General features: G+C 50.2%; 1 protein-coding gene across 4 annotated transcripts in view; it reads left to right on the top strand.

Moving 5' to 3' along the window:
• CSMD2 (CUB and Sushi multiple domains 2) overlaps positions 1-17309 on the top strand; it is a gene marked incomplete at its 5' end in the record, with an annotated part of 547039 nt that overhangs the window by 316987 nt on the left and 212743 nt on the right. For all 4 annotated transcript variants that reach the window (XM_080658115.1, XM_080658114.1, XM_080658113.1 and 1 more), the window contains one exon: positions 14407-14589. In XM_080658115.1, the coding sequence (XP_080514241.1) occupies positions 14407-14589 (183 nt within the window). The remainder of the gene's footprint in view (positions 1-14406; positions 14590-17309) is intronic.

The raw sequence follows: 17309 nt of genomic DNA, 5'->3' as shown, positions 1-17309 counted from the left end.
ATCTTAACTTGATTACTTCTGCGAAGAACCAAATAAAGTCACATGCACAGTCACCAGGGGTTAGGATCCAACATATGTTTTGGGGAAGACAATTCAACCCATAACAGGAGGCCAGCCCATATTTCCTGCACTAGCACTGTCATACCTCAGTGCCCACTGGGGTGAGGACAGTGACTGCACTGTTCTAAGATCAGGAAGCATATGTCTGGATGAGACAGAGCAGCAGGCAGAGAGCATCTATTGGGGGACAAGCGCTGAGTTCAAATCCTGGTTCTCTGGCTTTCTAGCTCCAGGGCAGGTCAGGGAGCCTCTCTAGGGTTCCGTTACTTCATCTGTGAAGTGCAGATAATAATACAACGTAGGTCCCAGGCTACTGTGAAGATTATGCTTAGATAAAGAATGTGAAAGTAAGAAGTGTCTCGCACATTGCAATGCAATAAGTATGTAACTAATGAGTGCATATGTAGGTAGTTAAAAGATTGGGCTCTTCTGGTGCCTGGAGTTACACTCAAGCAGCTGTGGGGCGGTGGAAAGAGCATCAGGCAAGAAATCAGGAGATGCTGATTCAGGTCCAAGCTCTGGCACTCACTGCTTTGAAAATGGGAATGAACTCGGGCACGAAGTTTTTCAAGTTCCCCCCTTTCTGAACTTCTGTGGATGTTCCGCAGTGAATGTTTCCAAAAACGGGAGGAATGATCCTGTCATCACATGCCCTTACTCTGTCCATATTTTATCAATGGCTCAGATTAGACATAAATAGCATGAGCTTGAAAGACAGGCCAGTACACCAGTCCGCATGCAGAAAGATCTCGACGGGACGGGCTGTGGGCTAAATTACCATGACCAGATGAAGCAGGGATAACTATCAAGCATGTTTTAAGATTCAAAAAATTAGCTACTAGAATTGATCCCAGGGAGTTAGTGTGCTTTCTTCTGTTCTGATCTGATCTGGCATCAGAGAATTGAACTTAGATGTGGGGACCGCAGGTTGAGATAGACACAGAGAGGACATCAGGCAAGCCCAGTGAGAAAGGTGAACAACCACCCGAGTGTTTATCGGGGGGTAAAGTAAACTCAAGGGAGACCTGAGAGCTGGGTCCAAATATGTGAAGGATTGTTTCATGGGAAAGAAGAATTAGACCTGTTTGGTGTGATTTCATTGGAATAGAAAGGGACTTCTTGAGAGCCCACCATCTGCCAGAAACTTTATGTTCATTATCTCGGGATTTGCAGTGCCATGTAAAGACTTGGAGTGCCCTCAGGGACCACCATGGTGGGGTAATAAATAGAGATAATAATAACAACCTCACAGCATGTTAAGAAAGTGAAAGGAAATCACAGAAAGCTCCTTGCACGGTGCCGGGCACCAAGGCAACTTCCCCTGGAGGCTGCTAAAGTTCCTCTCTACCCAAACCTTCCATGATTGCCCTGCTCTCCACTGGGTGCCCTCCTCTGCCCGGGGACACGTGGCTCCTTGCCATCCCACAGATGGCCTGTGCTTGCTCTGTTAGGCCCCAGTTCTAGGATCCCGCCTCACACCTGCACTCACCACCTGGGCCCTGCCTCACACCTGCACTCCCACCTAGGGCCCTCGCTCCCCAGACTGCCTGAGATGAGATGGTTCACTGTGGCCACGGTGTATGGTGTGGAGGCAGAAGTGGCAGAAGGCAAATTCTGGCCATGGAGAGCCTTGAGGCTTCATAAAGGGTTTGCACCTTGTCCGGTGGGAAGAACCAATGAATTACCAAATGTCGGGATGGGCCTGCCTTTCCTTTCTTGTTCCTCTACCACTGACAGTTTATTGGAGGGGTGAAGCCCATCGATCTCACACCTTCATGATGAAGAGCCCCCTGTACTGTAAAAAGGTGGGTGATTGAGTTCCCTGGCATCTGCTGCGACTGTGCCCCCCAAGCTGCTCTCAGGGCTTCTCCCACCTGCGGCCACCTCCTTCTCTACTGCTCTGGCCGCTCCCTCGGAGCACCTGCATGGTTCCTCACTGCCCTTCAGGGTGGGTGTCTTTCAGTATCTGTCCTTAGCCTTCCATCCTCTCTTTGTAGAACCTTCCACAGTTGATCACATCCACTCCCATGGCTCCAGCCTCAACCTAAACACCAGTGACTTCCAAATCTGTTCCCACTTGCATTTTAGTCCACTGGTGACACATTTTATATAGCTTCTCCCTCAGACATCTCAGACCTAACCCATCTGTATTAGTCTGCACATAATGAAATGCCGTAGGCTGGGTGGCTTAAATAGAAATTTATTTCCTCACAATTCTAGGCTAGAAGTCCAAGAGCGAGGTTCTGGCTGATTGAGTGTGTGGCCCAGGCTCTCTTTCTGGCTTGCAGATGGCTGCCTTTCACGTGGCCTTTCCTCAGTGCATGCGCATGGATAGACAGAGAGCAAGCCCTCTGTGTCTCTTCTCATAAAGACGCTAACCCTGTGGGATCAGGGCTCCACCCATACGGCCTCATTTAACCTTTATTACTTCCTTCGAGGTCCCATCTCCAAATACAGCCACATTGGGGGCTAGGCCTTCAGCATAGTAATTGGACGGGGGCTGAGGACACAAACATTCAGTCCTTAACACCATCCAAAATGAAGCTCTTCATCTCCTCCTCCCCACAGCCCCTCCCTCTGTGTCCCCATCTTAAGAAACAGCGCCACCATCCATGTTATCACTCATTCTCCTTTCACCTCCTCCTCCCTCTCCCACCGCTAACCCTGTCCCGGATTCTGACAGTTCTCCCTCTGCAGCGCCCCAGCCCCTTGTCTTCGCTGCTGCCAGGCCTTCATCGCCTCTCACTTGAGTTGATAGCCCAGGCTTCCTGGACTCGAGCCCCCACCCCACCCCCATCTGCCACATGCAGCACAGCCATCTCCCAGAATCCAAACCTGGCAGTTTCCTCCTCAAAACAACTTTCAGGACAACTCCACATTGCTTTTGGGTAAGGTACAATCATTCGCTTGGCATCCCAGGCTCTCCATGATGGTAATTCCAAGCCAGATTCTGGTTTTTATGAATTCGTTCTAGGGAGAATTCCAGTTTATTCATCTCTATAGTCCATAGGGCCTAGCCCAGGGCCCAACACATAGCGTGTCCTCAGTGAAGCTCGCAGAATTAAATTGTAATGACATTTTGCACGGGCTCAATAGGGCACCCTTCCTCAGCATCCTTTCAATCGCCTTTCCCCTACTTCACCAGCTCCTAGAACTCGGGTGCCAAGAGCCCACACCTTCTCCACTGTCCCCTGGGCTTTAGGGTCAGACAAACGCAACTTATAATTGAGTTCTGCTACTGGCTCTGTGCGTGATCTTCAGCCAGTCTCTCATCTCTGAGCCTGAGTTTTCTCATGAGTGAAAGGGGCTGATAAACGTTTATTTCACAAGGCGGGGTCTTACAAGGACTCAGTGTAGTGAAGTGCCAGGTAGAGGGCCTGGCATTTAGCAAACACTCGATTAAAAGCCTGGTCCCCTCCCCTGCATCTCCTCTCCCAAGCTGCACCCATGGCCCGAAGCCTCAAAATGACCTTCACCCCCCTCTTGGCCCTCTTTTAATCCCAGCTTCTGGTGAATTCCTACAGCACAACTTGGCTCAGGGATGGGAGGGTAGCAGGGATGCCGATGTTCTGCATGTGGCATGAAGCCCCTGAGAGCAGAGACCTCCTCCAGGCATACCTGGCCCCATCCTCATCAATACCCGCTCTGTCCCAGTTCACATAGAGAGAAGCTTCCTTGGGGGCAAACAGGTAATACTGAAGTATCACCCCTTTCTGCCCCTTGTTAAAAGTGTGATTCCCAAATGGGAAAATTGGGAGATTTATTTCCTGAAAATTCTTCCAGCTCTGCTTGCCACACTCCCAGGGTGAGGTGGGGGAGGGGATTTAGGCTCCATCAATATCTGAGGAGTCTGAGCTGGAAACTCAGTCCCCCTGCATAGGGACAGCCAGCTGTAGGAAATGCATTCACAGTTGCAACTGCTTTGCTTCCGAGTAGAACAAGAAATATTTAAGGAACAGGCAATTAGCATTTACCAGAAACATAAAATTACATACAACTTGCTAACAAGTTTTAGCATCAATCGGGGAGTCTCCTGGCTTCCTGACTTGGAGCCTGGGATCTGCAGCCTGGAGCTAAATCTGGGAGCATGGCCTAGTGCAAGAAGGGGGCCGGGGGGCTGACCCTGGAGACAGGGAGGAGCGCGGGAGTAGAGATTATGCAGAAAGGTTGCCCCACGGTCTAGGGCACTCATGTGGGAAATGAGGTCCCCTGGATATTCAATACTGTCTAAGCCCCTATTATGTGTCACAAATACTGTTCAGGACATCGGGGCCACAAGGACAACAAGATAGTCTGTGTCTGCACCCAAGTCATAGTCTGTCTTCATTAGAGAGAAGGCAGTGCTAGAAGATGGGAAATATCAAGGAGGGGCAGTAATCTTGCTTGAGGGCATCAGGGAGGGCTTCCTGGAGGAGCTGGCATCTGAGACTGAGAACTGCTGGAAGGATGTAAAGGAGTTGGTTAGCATCCCTGAGAAAGAGGAAAGATTGGCTTAGAGAGCTGGCATATGCATAGGGTTGGAGCAAAGACTTGTGCTGAAATAAAGATTTAGAGCAAGTAGGGAGACAATGGCTGAGACTAGCCCTCTCTCTGCCAGCAGTGCATCCATCCCCTCTGCTAGTGGGCACTGCTGAAAGCGGTGCTGGAGCTGGGCCAGATAGGAGGCCAAGGGCAGCAGACCAGCACCATCGACTCCACTCCTTTCCAGACACTGCCTTTCCTCCTATTGGAATAGCATGCATGTGACCATTTTCAGCCCAAATCTGCTATTCTCAGGACACCTCTGCTTTTTGTTTCATCCCCTTAAGCATAGAAGACCAAACTTTCTTACTTCTTTCAAGAATGGCACCAACCATGTTCCGAAGACACTCACTGAGTTTCCATGATACCCTTAAGGCTTCCTCAGGCATCGGGAGCTAGAGTTTACCTATATCCAGGCAGCAGCTGCCTCCTCTCAGGAAAGCCCTTCTGTCCTGGCTCTTGGGGGTAGGGTAACAAACAGCTAGAGGATGCCGCAGCATTAAAATTTGACAGGAAATGATTTGTCCCTGAGACGTACTCACCAAATACCGGAGCTTTTGCAAATGGCAAGCTCCAGTTTGGAGCAAATGCAGACAGCTTCGAGGCCACCTAGATATTCTACTTGTCCATATTTACCCCTTCTCTTAACCTGCTTCAGCCTGTCACATGCCCAGGACAGCACTGTGGAGGAAGGAGGTGAGGAAGGAAGCATGTCAGCCACTTCAGCCACCCACACTTCCGTCCTATTTGTGGAAGTCATGTGCAGAGAGAGGTGCACAAATACCCCACAATACACATACAGGTGCTTTGTGTCTCCTGCCTCCTTGTGCCCTTCACATCAGAAGGAGACGTGGAGTGGGATATCAATCCATGAGATCCAGGTATGCCCAGAGGTCATCTTAATGCACCAAATATGCCCAGTCACTCGCCAGGGGTTTGCGCTAGTTGAACAATGGATCGGTGGCACTTAGTATGCGCAAGACTGTGCTTGGTTGTAGACACGCATCCCTCCTGTTCTCTAGAGAGTATCATCAAACCCCCGGCCTTGAAGAACTGACAGCGTACAAAATAAAGCATAAACAAACTTTCAGCCCTTAAACCAGGCTCTTGTGGTCTCCGTCAGACCAGCTGACCTCACCCCTCTTCATCACTTCCTGCCGCATTGAAATTCTAACTCTTCTCCGACACGACGCTGCCTTCCTCCAAGTCTCCTTTCCTGCTTCTCTCCTTCCATCCTCCCGTCATCCCTCAAACACTTATCGAATGTCTCCTCTGTGCCTTGCACTCTACTAGAAGCTGGAAGGAGATATTTCAAAAACCCTCTCTCCGTCCTCAAGAAACTTCATTTCACAGGGAGAATCATAAGCCAAAGCCGCAGCTATAACAGGAAGTCTTCCCAGGGGCTGGGAGTGGGAGAGAGCGCCTGGCTAGGCCGGGACCTCCTAGGCAAGATCTCAGCCTGGGCAGCACTGGGGCTGACATGAATGATGATGCTTTGTCTGGCAGACAAGCAGGGGTGTTCATTCGGGAGCAGAGGGACAGCAGGTGCCAAGTTAGAGCCACGGGAGAGCCAGCTGGGCTCTGCCAACAACAGGCCAAGCCTGACAGTGAGGTGACACCTACTGGTTCCTGGGTACGTGCCATGTGCCAGACATTTTGACAATTGTCTTATATGCACAAGCTCATTAAGTCCTCAGAACAACCCTGTAAGATGGGTGTTGTTATCACCACTTCCATTTTACAGATGACAAAACTGGGACTTGGAGAGAATGAGAAATGGGTTCCAGGTCTACTCCTTAGTGCAGGGCCAGGATTTAGGCCCAGCACTCACTGCCACCAGAGCCCTCGCTCGTCACCGGCGCTCTAGCTTGCCTTCCCACAGGTTGCTCAGTTTTGTGGTGTACAAAGCTCAAGGTCAGTGATGGCCAAAGACGAAGCTGCGGTGGAGGGCCTAGGCCAGGGGTGGGCAAACTTTTTGACTCGAGGGCCACAATGGGTTCTTAAACTGGACCGGAGGGCCGGAACAAAAGCATGGATGGAGTGTTTGTGTGAACTAATATAAATTCAAAGTAAAGGAGCGGAGGGGAGAGCAAGAGAACCCTCCGCTCTTTCGGCTCCGTGGGCCGGATAGAACAGCCGAACGGGCCGGATCCGGCCCGCGGGCCGTAGTTTGCCCACGGCTGGCCTGGGCGAAGGTCCTGCCCTGCCGAGGAGAGAGGGTTTCAGGAAGCTAGGAGAGAGTCAGTGAGTAGGACATGGTGATAAGTGGGTTTTCATTTCTGAGCGATCTCACGCTGCTTATAGTTCGGAAGAGAGGGAAGAAGCAGGGGACCTACTCTTGCCTGATGCCCCCATCCAGGTGAGAACTTGGGAGGGGAGACTAAGGAGTGGGAGGAGGGCCTAGAGCTGAGGGGCCTGATGTGTGGGGGAGGAAGAGCCACGTGAGGTGTTAATGAGCACTGGATGAGAGGGGAGGCGAGATCCAGGCTGATTCCATGTCTGGCTTGGGCCACCTCCAGAAGACTCCTCCAGCCCCAAGGCCTGCACTGCCCTCTGCTCTCCCAGAGGCTCTGGGGTCAGAGGCACACCTCCTCCGCTGCCCTCATCATTTATGCTGTAATTACCCCATACCCACCTGACCAGTGGTTCTCCAACGGCAGGGCCATGGGTCAGGCTGCTCTGTGTCTTTAGTGCTGACCGTGGCATTCGGCAGTTTCCATGCAATAAATACTAGCTGGACTCACACACTGAGCAGAATATTCTGTGTTCCAGGCACTGTGTTAGTGCTGGGTGAAGAGTGAGCAACAGTACATACCCAATGCAAACCTTCATAGGACACACCTTGAGTGGGAACAAGAAACAAGGTCAGCCTGGCAGCCGGAGGCGGGGAAAGGGGCTGAGTGGGTGAATCCAGGGAAGAGGCAGTTAAGCTCCATGGGGGTGGAAATTTTTGTCCTTTTTCCCCACTTCTGTACCCCCGACATCTAGAACAGTAACTAGTAAATAAATAGGTGAATACTTAGGAAGGACAGTCAGTGCTGTGAAGGAAGAGAACGGGGTGCAAAGAGAGGAAAGGAAATGGGGAGCATCCAGGCTGCTTGGTCCAGAGGGCATCTTTGAGGAGGCAACCTCTTACACGGCAGTCTACACTGTGAGGCGTGGGAATATGAAAGGGCGAGGTGAGGACGCCAGGCCCCGGCTGAGAGAACAGTGAATAAACGAAAGAATAAATGAAGTCGCATCCATTTGTAAAGGCACCAAATCGCAGCCCAAGCTTGGACGTCCCTCCTCCCTGCAAGCAGCGCTGCCCTTCCCTGGAGCACATCAAATGGAGAATTTATGGCGACACATGATGCAGTTCCCACTGAACAGACATTGTCATAAAAGAGAGCTGCAATTTGGTATTAGAAATTGAAAAACCTGGGAGAAGACCGAGGTTGATCACAGACGATAGGAACAGCACCGCTGAGAACGGGGGAAAGCAAATAGGCTGAGCGGAGGGCCAGCGTGATGGAATTCGGAGGCGTCTGTGAAGCGCTCATCTCATGTCCCCAGCTTGCTTTTGGTAGGCAAAGGGAGAGAGCGAGAGATAAACATTATAGAATGGAATTACATTAGGCCAGACAACAGGGAATTGCATGCATGATTTTCTCCAAGTCAGAATTTGGTTTATCCATTTGCACTTCTGGGCCCTGACATCGGACTTGGTCAGCACCTGACCAGGAAGGTCAAGGTCAAGCACCTTTCAGGCAGAGCAGTAGAGCACAGGGAGCCGTCCCCAGAAAGACACGGGGCCTTGGTCCCTGTGTTCCCAGCAGGGGTTGATGCCTGGCTTGGAAGGAAGGCCCAGATCAAGACAGGGGGTGTCAGAGGGACAAGCCAGGCACCAGCCCCTTCTGCCTTCCTGGAAGGAGCTCCCAAACTGCTCTGTTCTTCCTCTCCCCTCCACCCAATCCTAGTTCCGTGGTCTTTACATTCCCCTCTCCAATGCCTTGCACTCTTGGCCAAAAGCCCCCTTAAACCTGACTTCCCCTTGAGGCCATCATTACCCTATAGCCCTCTGCAGTGCAAGCAACTCATGTCCCCGGCCATGAATGTCTGTTGGGGAGCTGGGCTCATGTGCTCACTCTCCCATCTATTCCACCTGTGTAAGTCCTTCTCCTTTGACCTTATGTTGTCTCCTTCCACCTGTGCCACTTTCTACCCTCCTCATCAACATCTCCAGACTCTTCCTCTCTCCTCCAGTTATCACCTTGCCTCTGTTTTTTTATCTTCTCACTTCCTTTCTGTGTACTCCAGACAGACCTTGATTTCCAGCACCTCTGAAATCTTAACTCCACCCATCTGCTCTGGCATCCTTTGTCTCTCCAGCTTCTCCACTCATTGCCTCCCACCCTCCCCACCCCCGCTCCTGTTCATCATCTTTCCCTTGACCTCTCGACCCCCACCTGCTCTTTTCACTTCTTTTCTCATGTAGCCTAAGCCCTTGGGTAACCCCTCAGCCATTCTTTTAACAATACCCCCAACTCCTTGCCCCATTGTCCTCCAATTTCTCCAAACCCAACCCACCCCTCAATCAGTCCTGCTGCCCTTCCTCCATTTCTGCGGGATCCACATCACTGAGGGCTTCTGGGACAAGTCACACAGTCCTATAAATGAGGCATCTCCATCTCCTCAGGCCTCAGAGGTGCATGGCAGTCCCATCTAGCCATGATTTCCTCTTCTCCAGAGTGATTGCTTCAGACATTCTTATCAACATCAAACCTTCCTCCCCAGGAATGGTTGCTCACTTTCAGCAAAGACCATGACCTCCTCCTTTACTTAGAAAACAGAGCCTGTGTCATGATCATAGGATCTCCTTCAGCCTTCTGGGATCCTACCTCAACACTCATTGCAATCACCTCTTCCCTCGTTCCCCCAAGAGTCCCCAGTTCTCTCAGGCCCTCCCCCAGCAAGTGACTTTCAGGCAGGGCAGTGGAGCACAAGGGAGCCCGTTCCTCCTGCCTTCTCTAGAGTCTCATGCCCTGTTCCTCCATATCTTCAGCTAACTGTGTAATATCTCTCATCCTCTCTATCTGCCTCTATATTTTATGTGTCTGTCTCTATCTTTATCTCTATTTCTATCTCTCTCTCTCCTTCCCTAGCATTTAAACATGGTTAGGTTTCTCCCATCTTAAAAATATTTTAAACTGCCCCCTTAAGTCCATACTCCTCATGTATTACCACCTAACTTCTCTCCATTCTGTCACTTCCAGGAAATGCCATTTTCAAGTGGCATCCACTCTTCCTATAGCACCTTCCTCTTCTCCCATTGGATGTTGGTCCCATTGTTACATTCAGTCTACTCCCTGCTAATTCGCCACTGACCTTCACTAACCTGCTTTTCAGTCCTGTGTAAATTTCCCTGCAGCATGCGATGCTGTTGAGCTCCTTGGAGCTCATTCTTCTCTAAGCTTCTGTGACCCCACTTTCCCCAGGATTTAATCTAACATTGTGCTGGTCCCTACAGTGTTCCTAACTGTTCTGTCCTGGACTGACAACTCTTCTCACTCTCCTTGGGTGGTCTCATCCTTCTCATGGCTTCTTTTATCATCTGTGAGCTGAATCCAAATTCTATATTTCTAGACCAGACTTTTCTCCTGAACGTAAGACTGAACCATGAGGACACTTTCTACAAGCTGTGTCCACTCAACATGCCCTACTGCTGACCCCCAGACATGGCCCTCCTCCTGCATTCTTATCTTAGTGGAAGCACACCCAGGGTCTAAGGCCCACCCTCATGTCACTGTAGACCCATGCCTCTCCCTTATCCCCTGTAACCTCACTCTCAGTGGGCCTATGGCCTCTTCCAGCTTTAGGCCTCCCAGATCTCTCTATCTCTCTCCATCCCCTCTGCTACAGCCCAGTCTGGGGTGCTACCACCAGAACACCTCCCAGATTACTGTGAGCCTCCCACTAGAATGGAGGCTCCAGAGAGCGGGGCTATGTCTGCCCCATTCTCTGTGAACCCCCAGGGCTGGGTGCAGTGGCTCACTAAGTAGACACGCAGGCATTTGTTAAATGAGTGAATGATCCCTCTGCCTCCATAATGACTGCTCCTGACTGTTCTCCAGATAACAGTCGGAGTGATCTTTCAGAATATACAATATGAAATGCTGAATAGAATGGACCCCTTTGTGGACTCCCAGTTGCCTGTTATCTGTAGCTCAGTCTTATTAGCAGATCTCACAGGCCCTTCCATGGGTTGGCCCCGCTGCCTTCTCCAGCCTCATCTCTCGGCACCTTGCCGACAGTACCTTGTGTGTAGAAAGGCAATATTGCACAGTGGTTAGGAGCCCTGGGACCATTCAACCCATTTGGATTTTTGATCCACTATTCTCTAGCTCTATGGCCTTACATGATTGATCTGTGCCTCAGTTTCCTTCATTTTAAAATGGCTATCATAGTACCTACCTCTCAGGGTTGCTGTAAGGATGAAATGAGTCAATATATCTAAAGTGCTCCAAGTGGCTGCCGGCATATAATCAGTACTGGAGTTATTAGTTATAACAACTGTTAGCTAGTTAGTATCACCGTTGTCATTGCATTCCTACAGTTTTACCACTGAGACTTTGCATGGCCTCATCTCCACCTCAAGGGTTCTTCTTCTCCCTTCTCTCCCACTCATTCCTCTCTTTTCCCCCAGCTTCCCTGAAATATAATTAACAGATAACATTGTGTAAGTGTGTGTACAACATGATGACTTGATATGTGTGTATATGGTAAAATGGTTACCATGATATGATTAGCCAACACGACTATCATATCATAATAGTTACAATTTGTGTGTGTGTGATGAGAACTTTTAACATCAACTCTTTTAGCAACTTTCAAATATACAATATAGTATTGTGAACTATAGTCATGTGCTCACCATGTTGTGCATTACATCTCCAGAACTTACCCATCTTATAACTGGAACGTTGTACCCTTTTACCAACATCTCATTCCCCCATCCCCCAGCCCTGGCAACCACTGCTCTACTCTTTGTTTCTATGAGTTTAGATTTGTTAGATTCCATGTATAAGTGAGATTATACAGTATTTACCTTTCTCTGTTTGGCTTATGTCATTTAGCATAATGCCCTCAAATTTCATCCATTTTGTCACAAATGGCAAGATTTCCTTCTTGTTTATGGCTGAATAATGTTCGTGTGTGTGTGTGTGTGTGTGTGTGTGTGTGTGTGTACACACTACATTTTCCTTATTCATTCATCTATCCATGTCTTGGCTATTGTAAATGATGCTGCAATGAATCCCCCTGTCCTTTCACCTGCTGGCTCCTGCTCAGGCTTCAGATTTCAGCTTAGACATTACCTCCTCCAAGAAGCCTTCCCTGATGCCAGGGCTGGGACTGGGGTGAGGGGAGCAAGGCATTCACTTTGGGCATAAAATTTAAAGGAGGTGAAGGATGCCAAAAAACTCAGTAATTAATACAAATATTTTAATGTAACTTTAAAATCAAGATTAATGGAAAATGTCGGTGATTAAAAACATCAACATTTGAAATAACCACAGGCTTTGATGATGAGGACTAGGGTGAGACCAGTGAGGTGAGTCATCCAAATGCAAGGTCAGATCTGGTCTTCAGTTTAGGTCTTGGTACTTTTCTTAATGTTGGATTGCATTCCTAGTCATTAATTTTGAGTTCCTAAAAAATATTACACTAAGATATGGTTTTGGTTCCTGAGCTTTTGCTGACTCCTGAAGTTTTGTGCCCAAGGTTAGTGCCTCACTCCGCACATCCTACTTCCAGCCCCACCCTCCACGTTTGCATTAGGTATCCTTCTGGGCCCTTCCGCAGCACAATCACAGTGTCATAAATACCTTCTCCCTCGCCATATCACAACTAGGTTGTTTGGCCATGGACAGCAGAACCCAAGTCCAGATCTCTGGTCTCTAGCACAGGGACTGGCACATAGCAGGTGCTCATTACATGCTCTGGTGGCACTGACACAGGAGAAAGGGGTGGATGTGGGCATGGGGGAAGACCCATACCTACACCTGGGGGAGAGCTGGCAGATTCCTTCCTCCCTCTGAGAACGCTGGTTCTCTTGAGCTGATCACACCCCAGCAGCTGTTGGCAGGGACATTGAAGGTGTACCCCACCTGTGTATCTTCTACAGCATGGTGGGACCTCACTAAGAAACCTTAAGTCTGGGACCTAGCTTATGGAGTAGGATTCAGCTCTGTCTTCAGATGCTGGGTAACTTCCGTTAGGTCTCTGAATGCCTGCAGTGACAGTCCTTGCCAGGGTCTCACACCCCAGGAAAAAGGGAACCCCTAGAAGAAAGAGGGCCTTGCTGCTTGCTTCTCCAGATTGATTTGTCCCAGGGGCCCCTTCTTCCTTCCCTTGGAGACCCTGCAATTCAGGGACCTAGAGCAAAGCCACCGCCTTCCCGGGAGTGCCTCAGTGTGTGCCCCCAGGCCCTGCACAGGAAAACCAGCATCAGAGGGGATCAGAAGTGCTTTCGGCAGGTGTGTGTGTAGAAGGTGAGGCCCAGAGGACATGTGAGATGAGAAATGGGAGAGCCGATCTGTGCATGAGCCCTTAGACCTGGCACCTGGCCTGGTCCACCCACTTTCCCTCACACCCAAGGACCCTAGATGTTTGAGACCACACACACACACACACACACACACACACACACACACACACACACACACCCTTCTTTCTGCCAGCTCTCAGCAGGGAGCTGGAGGCCCTGGTTTGGGGGGTAACATGAATGTGACAACCAAGTGCCCACCCATATAAGGCAATGCACAAAGCTGCCTGTTAGGTCACACACGGCAACTTTGGGGACTGTGGCTCCTGGCAGCCCATAATGATGTCTACAGAAAAGCCAGGTTCCCCTTGGCATGAAAAGCCTGGGAAGGTATCCAAAAACCTCCCATTACTCCAGCCCCCTCTCTCCCAAATCATGGGACTCTTCCAGTCCTCACCTACCATCTGTTATTTCATTTATTACTCCCTATATTTCTCTCAGGATGCCTTCCCCCCTGGGAGCAGGGCTTCTTCTTCTCCCCTTCTCCTCTGTCCTCCCCGCCCTCCCCTCCTGCCTCCTCCACCATCATCTCTCACAGCACCAAACACAAGGCTGGTGAAAGTGGGGGTGTCTCCTCCGGAGGAAACTCCAAGGTCTTGGTGAGGACAGATTCCTTTCCTGGGGTGCCTGGGCCCTGAATGACTCTCTTGTGAGGCAGCCAGCCCGTTGTGCCCCCTTAGTCCAGGCCCCAGAACTGTCCCAGGGAACCTAGCCCAAGTCTGACTCACCATTGTTGAGTCAGATGAACTTAAAAGCATAGCTAACAAGTCATTTGTTTCATTTTACCTGCTACCGTCTCAAATTGAATTTAAAAAAATATCTTCATGCAGCCAATATTGATTCTCAATCTCTGGTTTGGGGAAAGGCAGGCAGCCAAGCATCAGCTGCCTTCTCATCTTGTGCCTGCCGCTGCCACTCCGGAACGGACTGCACTCAAGATCTGTCAGGTAGCATTAGGAATACAAATGCAAGTCAAGTTCAGCAAGAGAGTCTGCAAACTTCGGGGCTTGTCAGCTGGTGGGACAGGCATCCCAAGAAGGAGGTAGACCCACCTTCCCAGAATGAAAGCACCTACGAACACTTTCTGTGGATAGGTGCTTGGGCGTTTGACAGGAGGCAAGGTTGCTCACTGAAGATCTGCCTGTTTCACTGGAAGCACTGACTCGTGGCTGAGGAGCTGCGGCTCCACAAGGGAATGAAGTCAACTTTTGTCTCTGTTTTCTTGTCTTCCTGTCTTTCAGAGATCGAGCAGGGCAGCTGCGGCGACCCCGGCGTGCCTGCCTATGGCCAGAGGGAAGGCTCTCGCTTTCGCCACGGTGACACACTCAAATTTGAGTGCCAGCCTGCCTTTGAGCTGGTGGGGCAGAAGGCAATCACGTGCCAAAAGAATAACCAGTGGTCGGCTAAGAAGCCAGGCTGCGTGTGTAAGTGAGCAGGAGGGGACCACGTGGGGTCTCCGCCCAGAGGCAAGGGCCAATCCCAGCTATTCAGGGGCCCCATCCTTGGGAACCTTGTAGATCCTAACAACATCGCTCTGGTTGGTTTCTTCTATTCCTCTCAACACTGCTGGTGGGGTCCTCATTTCTGGCAGTGACATAGACTGTAGCACTGAGAAGGGTTGCCCTTGACATTTGGGGACCTTCTTCAATGCCATCTTCCCTCCCTGGTGATCCTGGAGAGCAAGGTATAGGCCACTGGGGCTCAGTTCACTAGGCTCAGACCCAGACATTTCCTCCTCACCCTCGTTGCCACCAGTGACACCAGACAGTCAAGCCAGGGTGGAAGGGACTAGTAAGTCTATAAGATTGGACTCTGTACCAGCCTCAGAGTGCTGTGGGGAGCCATGGCCTTGCCAGGACATAGGAAGTTTTCTCAAACTGCTTCCTCTTGGATTTGATTTATGGAGGGTGGGGGTCAAGCTGTCTTTGGATTATTGATCTTTTGGCAAGAAAGTTGGAGTTGAGTGCTCTGTTCTATGGAAATGATGAGGAGGCCCATCTTTCTTCTTTGACGGGATGGTCATTCTTTCAACGCAAATAATACTTAAAGTCCAGGGTCCCAGTGGGTTTGGCAAGTGTGAGGGGACTGTGTGTAGCTAAGAGTGGTGCAGGCTTGGTCTCTATTGAGAAATCAAAGGATCCAGCTTTTCTGGGCTGTCACTTCTTCTCCCAACCCTCACTGCCCAGCCTTCTCCATCTCTTTCAATCTGCTTCTCTCGGGGAAGGGCAGACAGCCTGACCCTCTGCTCTTCTCAGCCAGCTTCTTGGAGCCTCTGAGTGCTGAATACGAGGGAACAGTGGTCCCCAGGGATGGGGGAGGAAATAACCTTAGAGGCTATCAGGGAACATCCGTGCTGACTGAGAGTTTGGTGTATGAATTGGTGAGTTGGGTCACATCATTGTGATTATACTTTTCAAACAACAACAAAAAAAATCACTTTGTTTAGTTTAACCCAGCATTTTTGATGACTTGTGAGTTTATGTAAAAATTCTTGCAGAGGTTTAAAGATCAAATCACTCTTAGGTACACATTAAACAAATCACTCTTATTGAAAATAATAAAATTGCATGAAATCTGCCCAGCTCTGTGGCCTGACATGGTTAGAATAGAGTGCCGGGCAGTGTTCACCTCATAGCACACTGCACACCGAGGGGACTGGAGGGGTAGAGCCAGCAGGAAGCAGCTCAGGGAGCATAGGAGCAAGGGGCCTGCCAGTCATAGAGACCTCTCCTCCCCAACTCTCACGGCAGGAGCCGGTGAGTGGAGTGGAGGTCCGCTGGGCAGGTTGGAGGTAGGGCTTCAGAAGGTAAAGGCACAAGCTATGGGAGTCCAGGGTACCATGGGGCTTCATCTCTGAAATCCAAGTACATAAAGCAAGGCAGGGAGAACTGGAAAGGGCCAGGCCTCTAGGGCCAAGAGCTGATGGGAATAAAGTGGTTGGCAGACCAGCCAGCTACTTCCGAGCTGGATCAAGTTCCGTGCCCCACAAACTGAGACCTGGATGTAGCAGAATGCTACCTGGGGAGAGGGAGATTGGGCTGTCACACAAGATCTCCCAGGATTTACTTGACCCTTTGGCTCTTAGGAGTAGTTTTAGGAGATCTTTCTAGAACCTTCAGTAAGGGCAGAGGACCAGCAGGCCCTTAGTTTCCAGGAGCAAGGCTGGCAGCTTCCGGAGCTCTGGGAGCTGATGCAGACAGCTGTGAAGAAGGGGGCGGAGCTGTCCTGGCGAGTACCAGGCAGTGTTCTCTGCGGTGTAAATAAGGCGTAGGGGCCCTGGGCTTAGTGATGAGAACAGTGAGGCAGGCAGGCGCTCTGGGGGCCAGTACAGCGTCTCTTTTTCTGGACGATTCTGAGACCTAGCAGGATGGCTTCCCAAGGCAGTCCCATCACTCAGGTTTTCCTGGTCATTTGGACGGAGCAGGACATAGCTCACGTCTCAGGGATGATGGCTTCAGTGGAGGAGGCCAGAGAGCACCAGTTGGCCCCAGGTCTTTGCACCACACAGCAAGGTTGCATTTGTATTTCATGAAAGGGAGGGGCGCCACCTGGCAGCTCCACCAAGCTCCCAGCCCCCAAGTTGCTATTTCCACAGGTTCTAGGCTGTGCCTCAGGGGTCGGGGTGGGGATGGGGTGGCTCACAGGCTAACGAACGGTGAAAGGATGGTGATGAGCAAGCCTTGAGAAAATTTTGGATTCAAAATCGGAGACATATTTCTTTGTCCCGGCTCAGCTGCATGATGGTGGCCAGAACGCCTTTGCTCTGGATTTTGCTTCACTAATGTATCCAAGAGATAACTCTCCATTCTGGCTACAAGAATTCTAAGCTTCTATGATTATATTTACAGAAAAAAGGACCACCCTAGCCGGTTAGACTCAGTGGAAAGAGGATCAGCCTACGGACTGAAGGGTCCTGGGTTTGATTCCGGTCAAGGGCATGTACCTGGGTTGCAGGCTCCATCCAGAGCCCTGGTTGGGGTGTGTGTGAAGGCATCCAATAGATGTGTCTGTCTCACATTGGTGTTTCTTTCTCTGTCTCTCCCTTTCACTCTCTCTAAAATCAATGGAAAAATATCCTCAGGTGAGGATTAAAAAAGAAAAGAAAAAGAGAACCGTGATATGAGCAGTTCTCACATTTTTCACA

This window comes from Plecotus auritus, assembly GCF_963455305.1.
Source record: "Plecotus auritus genome assembly, chromosome: 2".
Lineage (NCBI taxonomy): Eukaryota > Metazoa > Chordata > Mammalia > Chiroptera > Vespertilionidae > Plecotus > Plecotus auritus.
The sequence above is the reverse complement of the archived record's forward strand: the minus strand, read 5'-3'. Positions and strand labels throughout refer to the sequence as shown.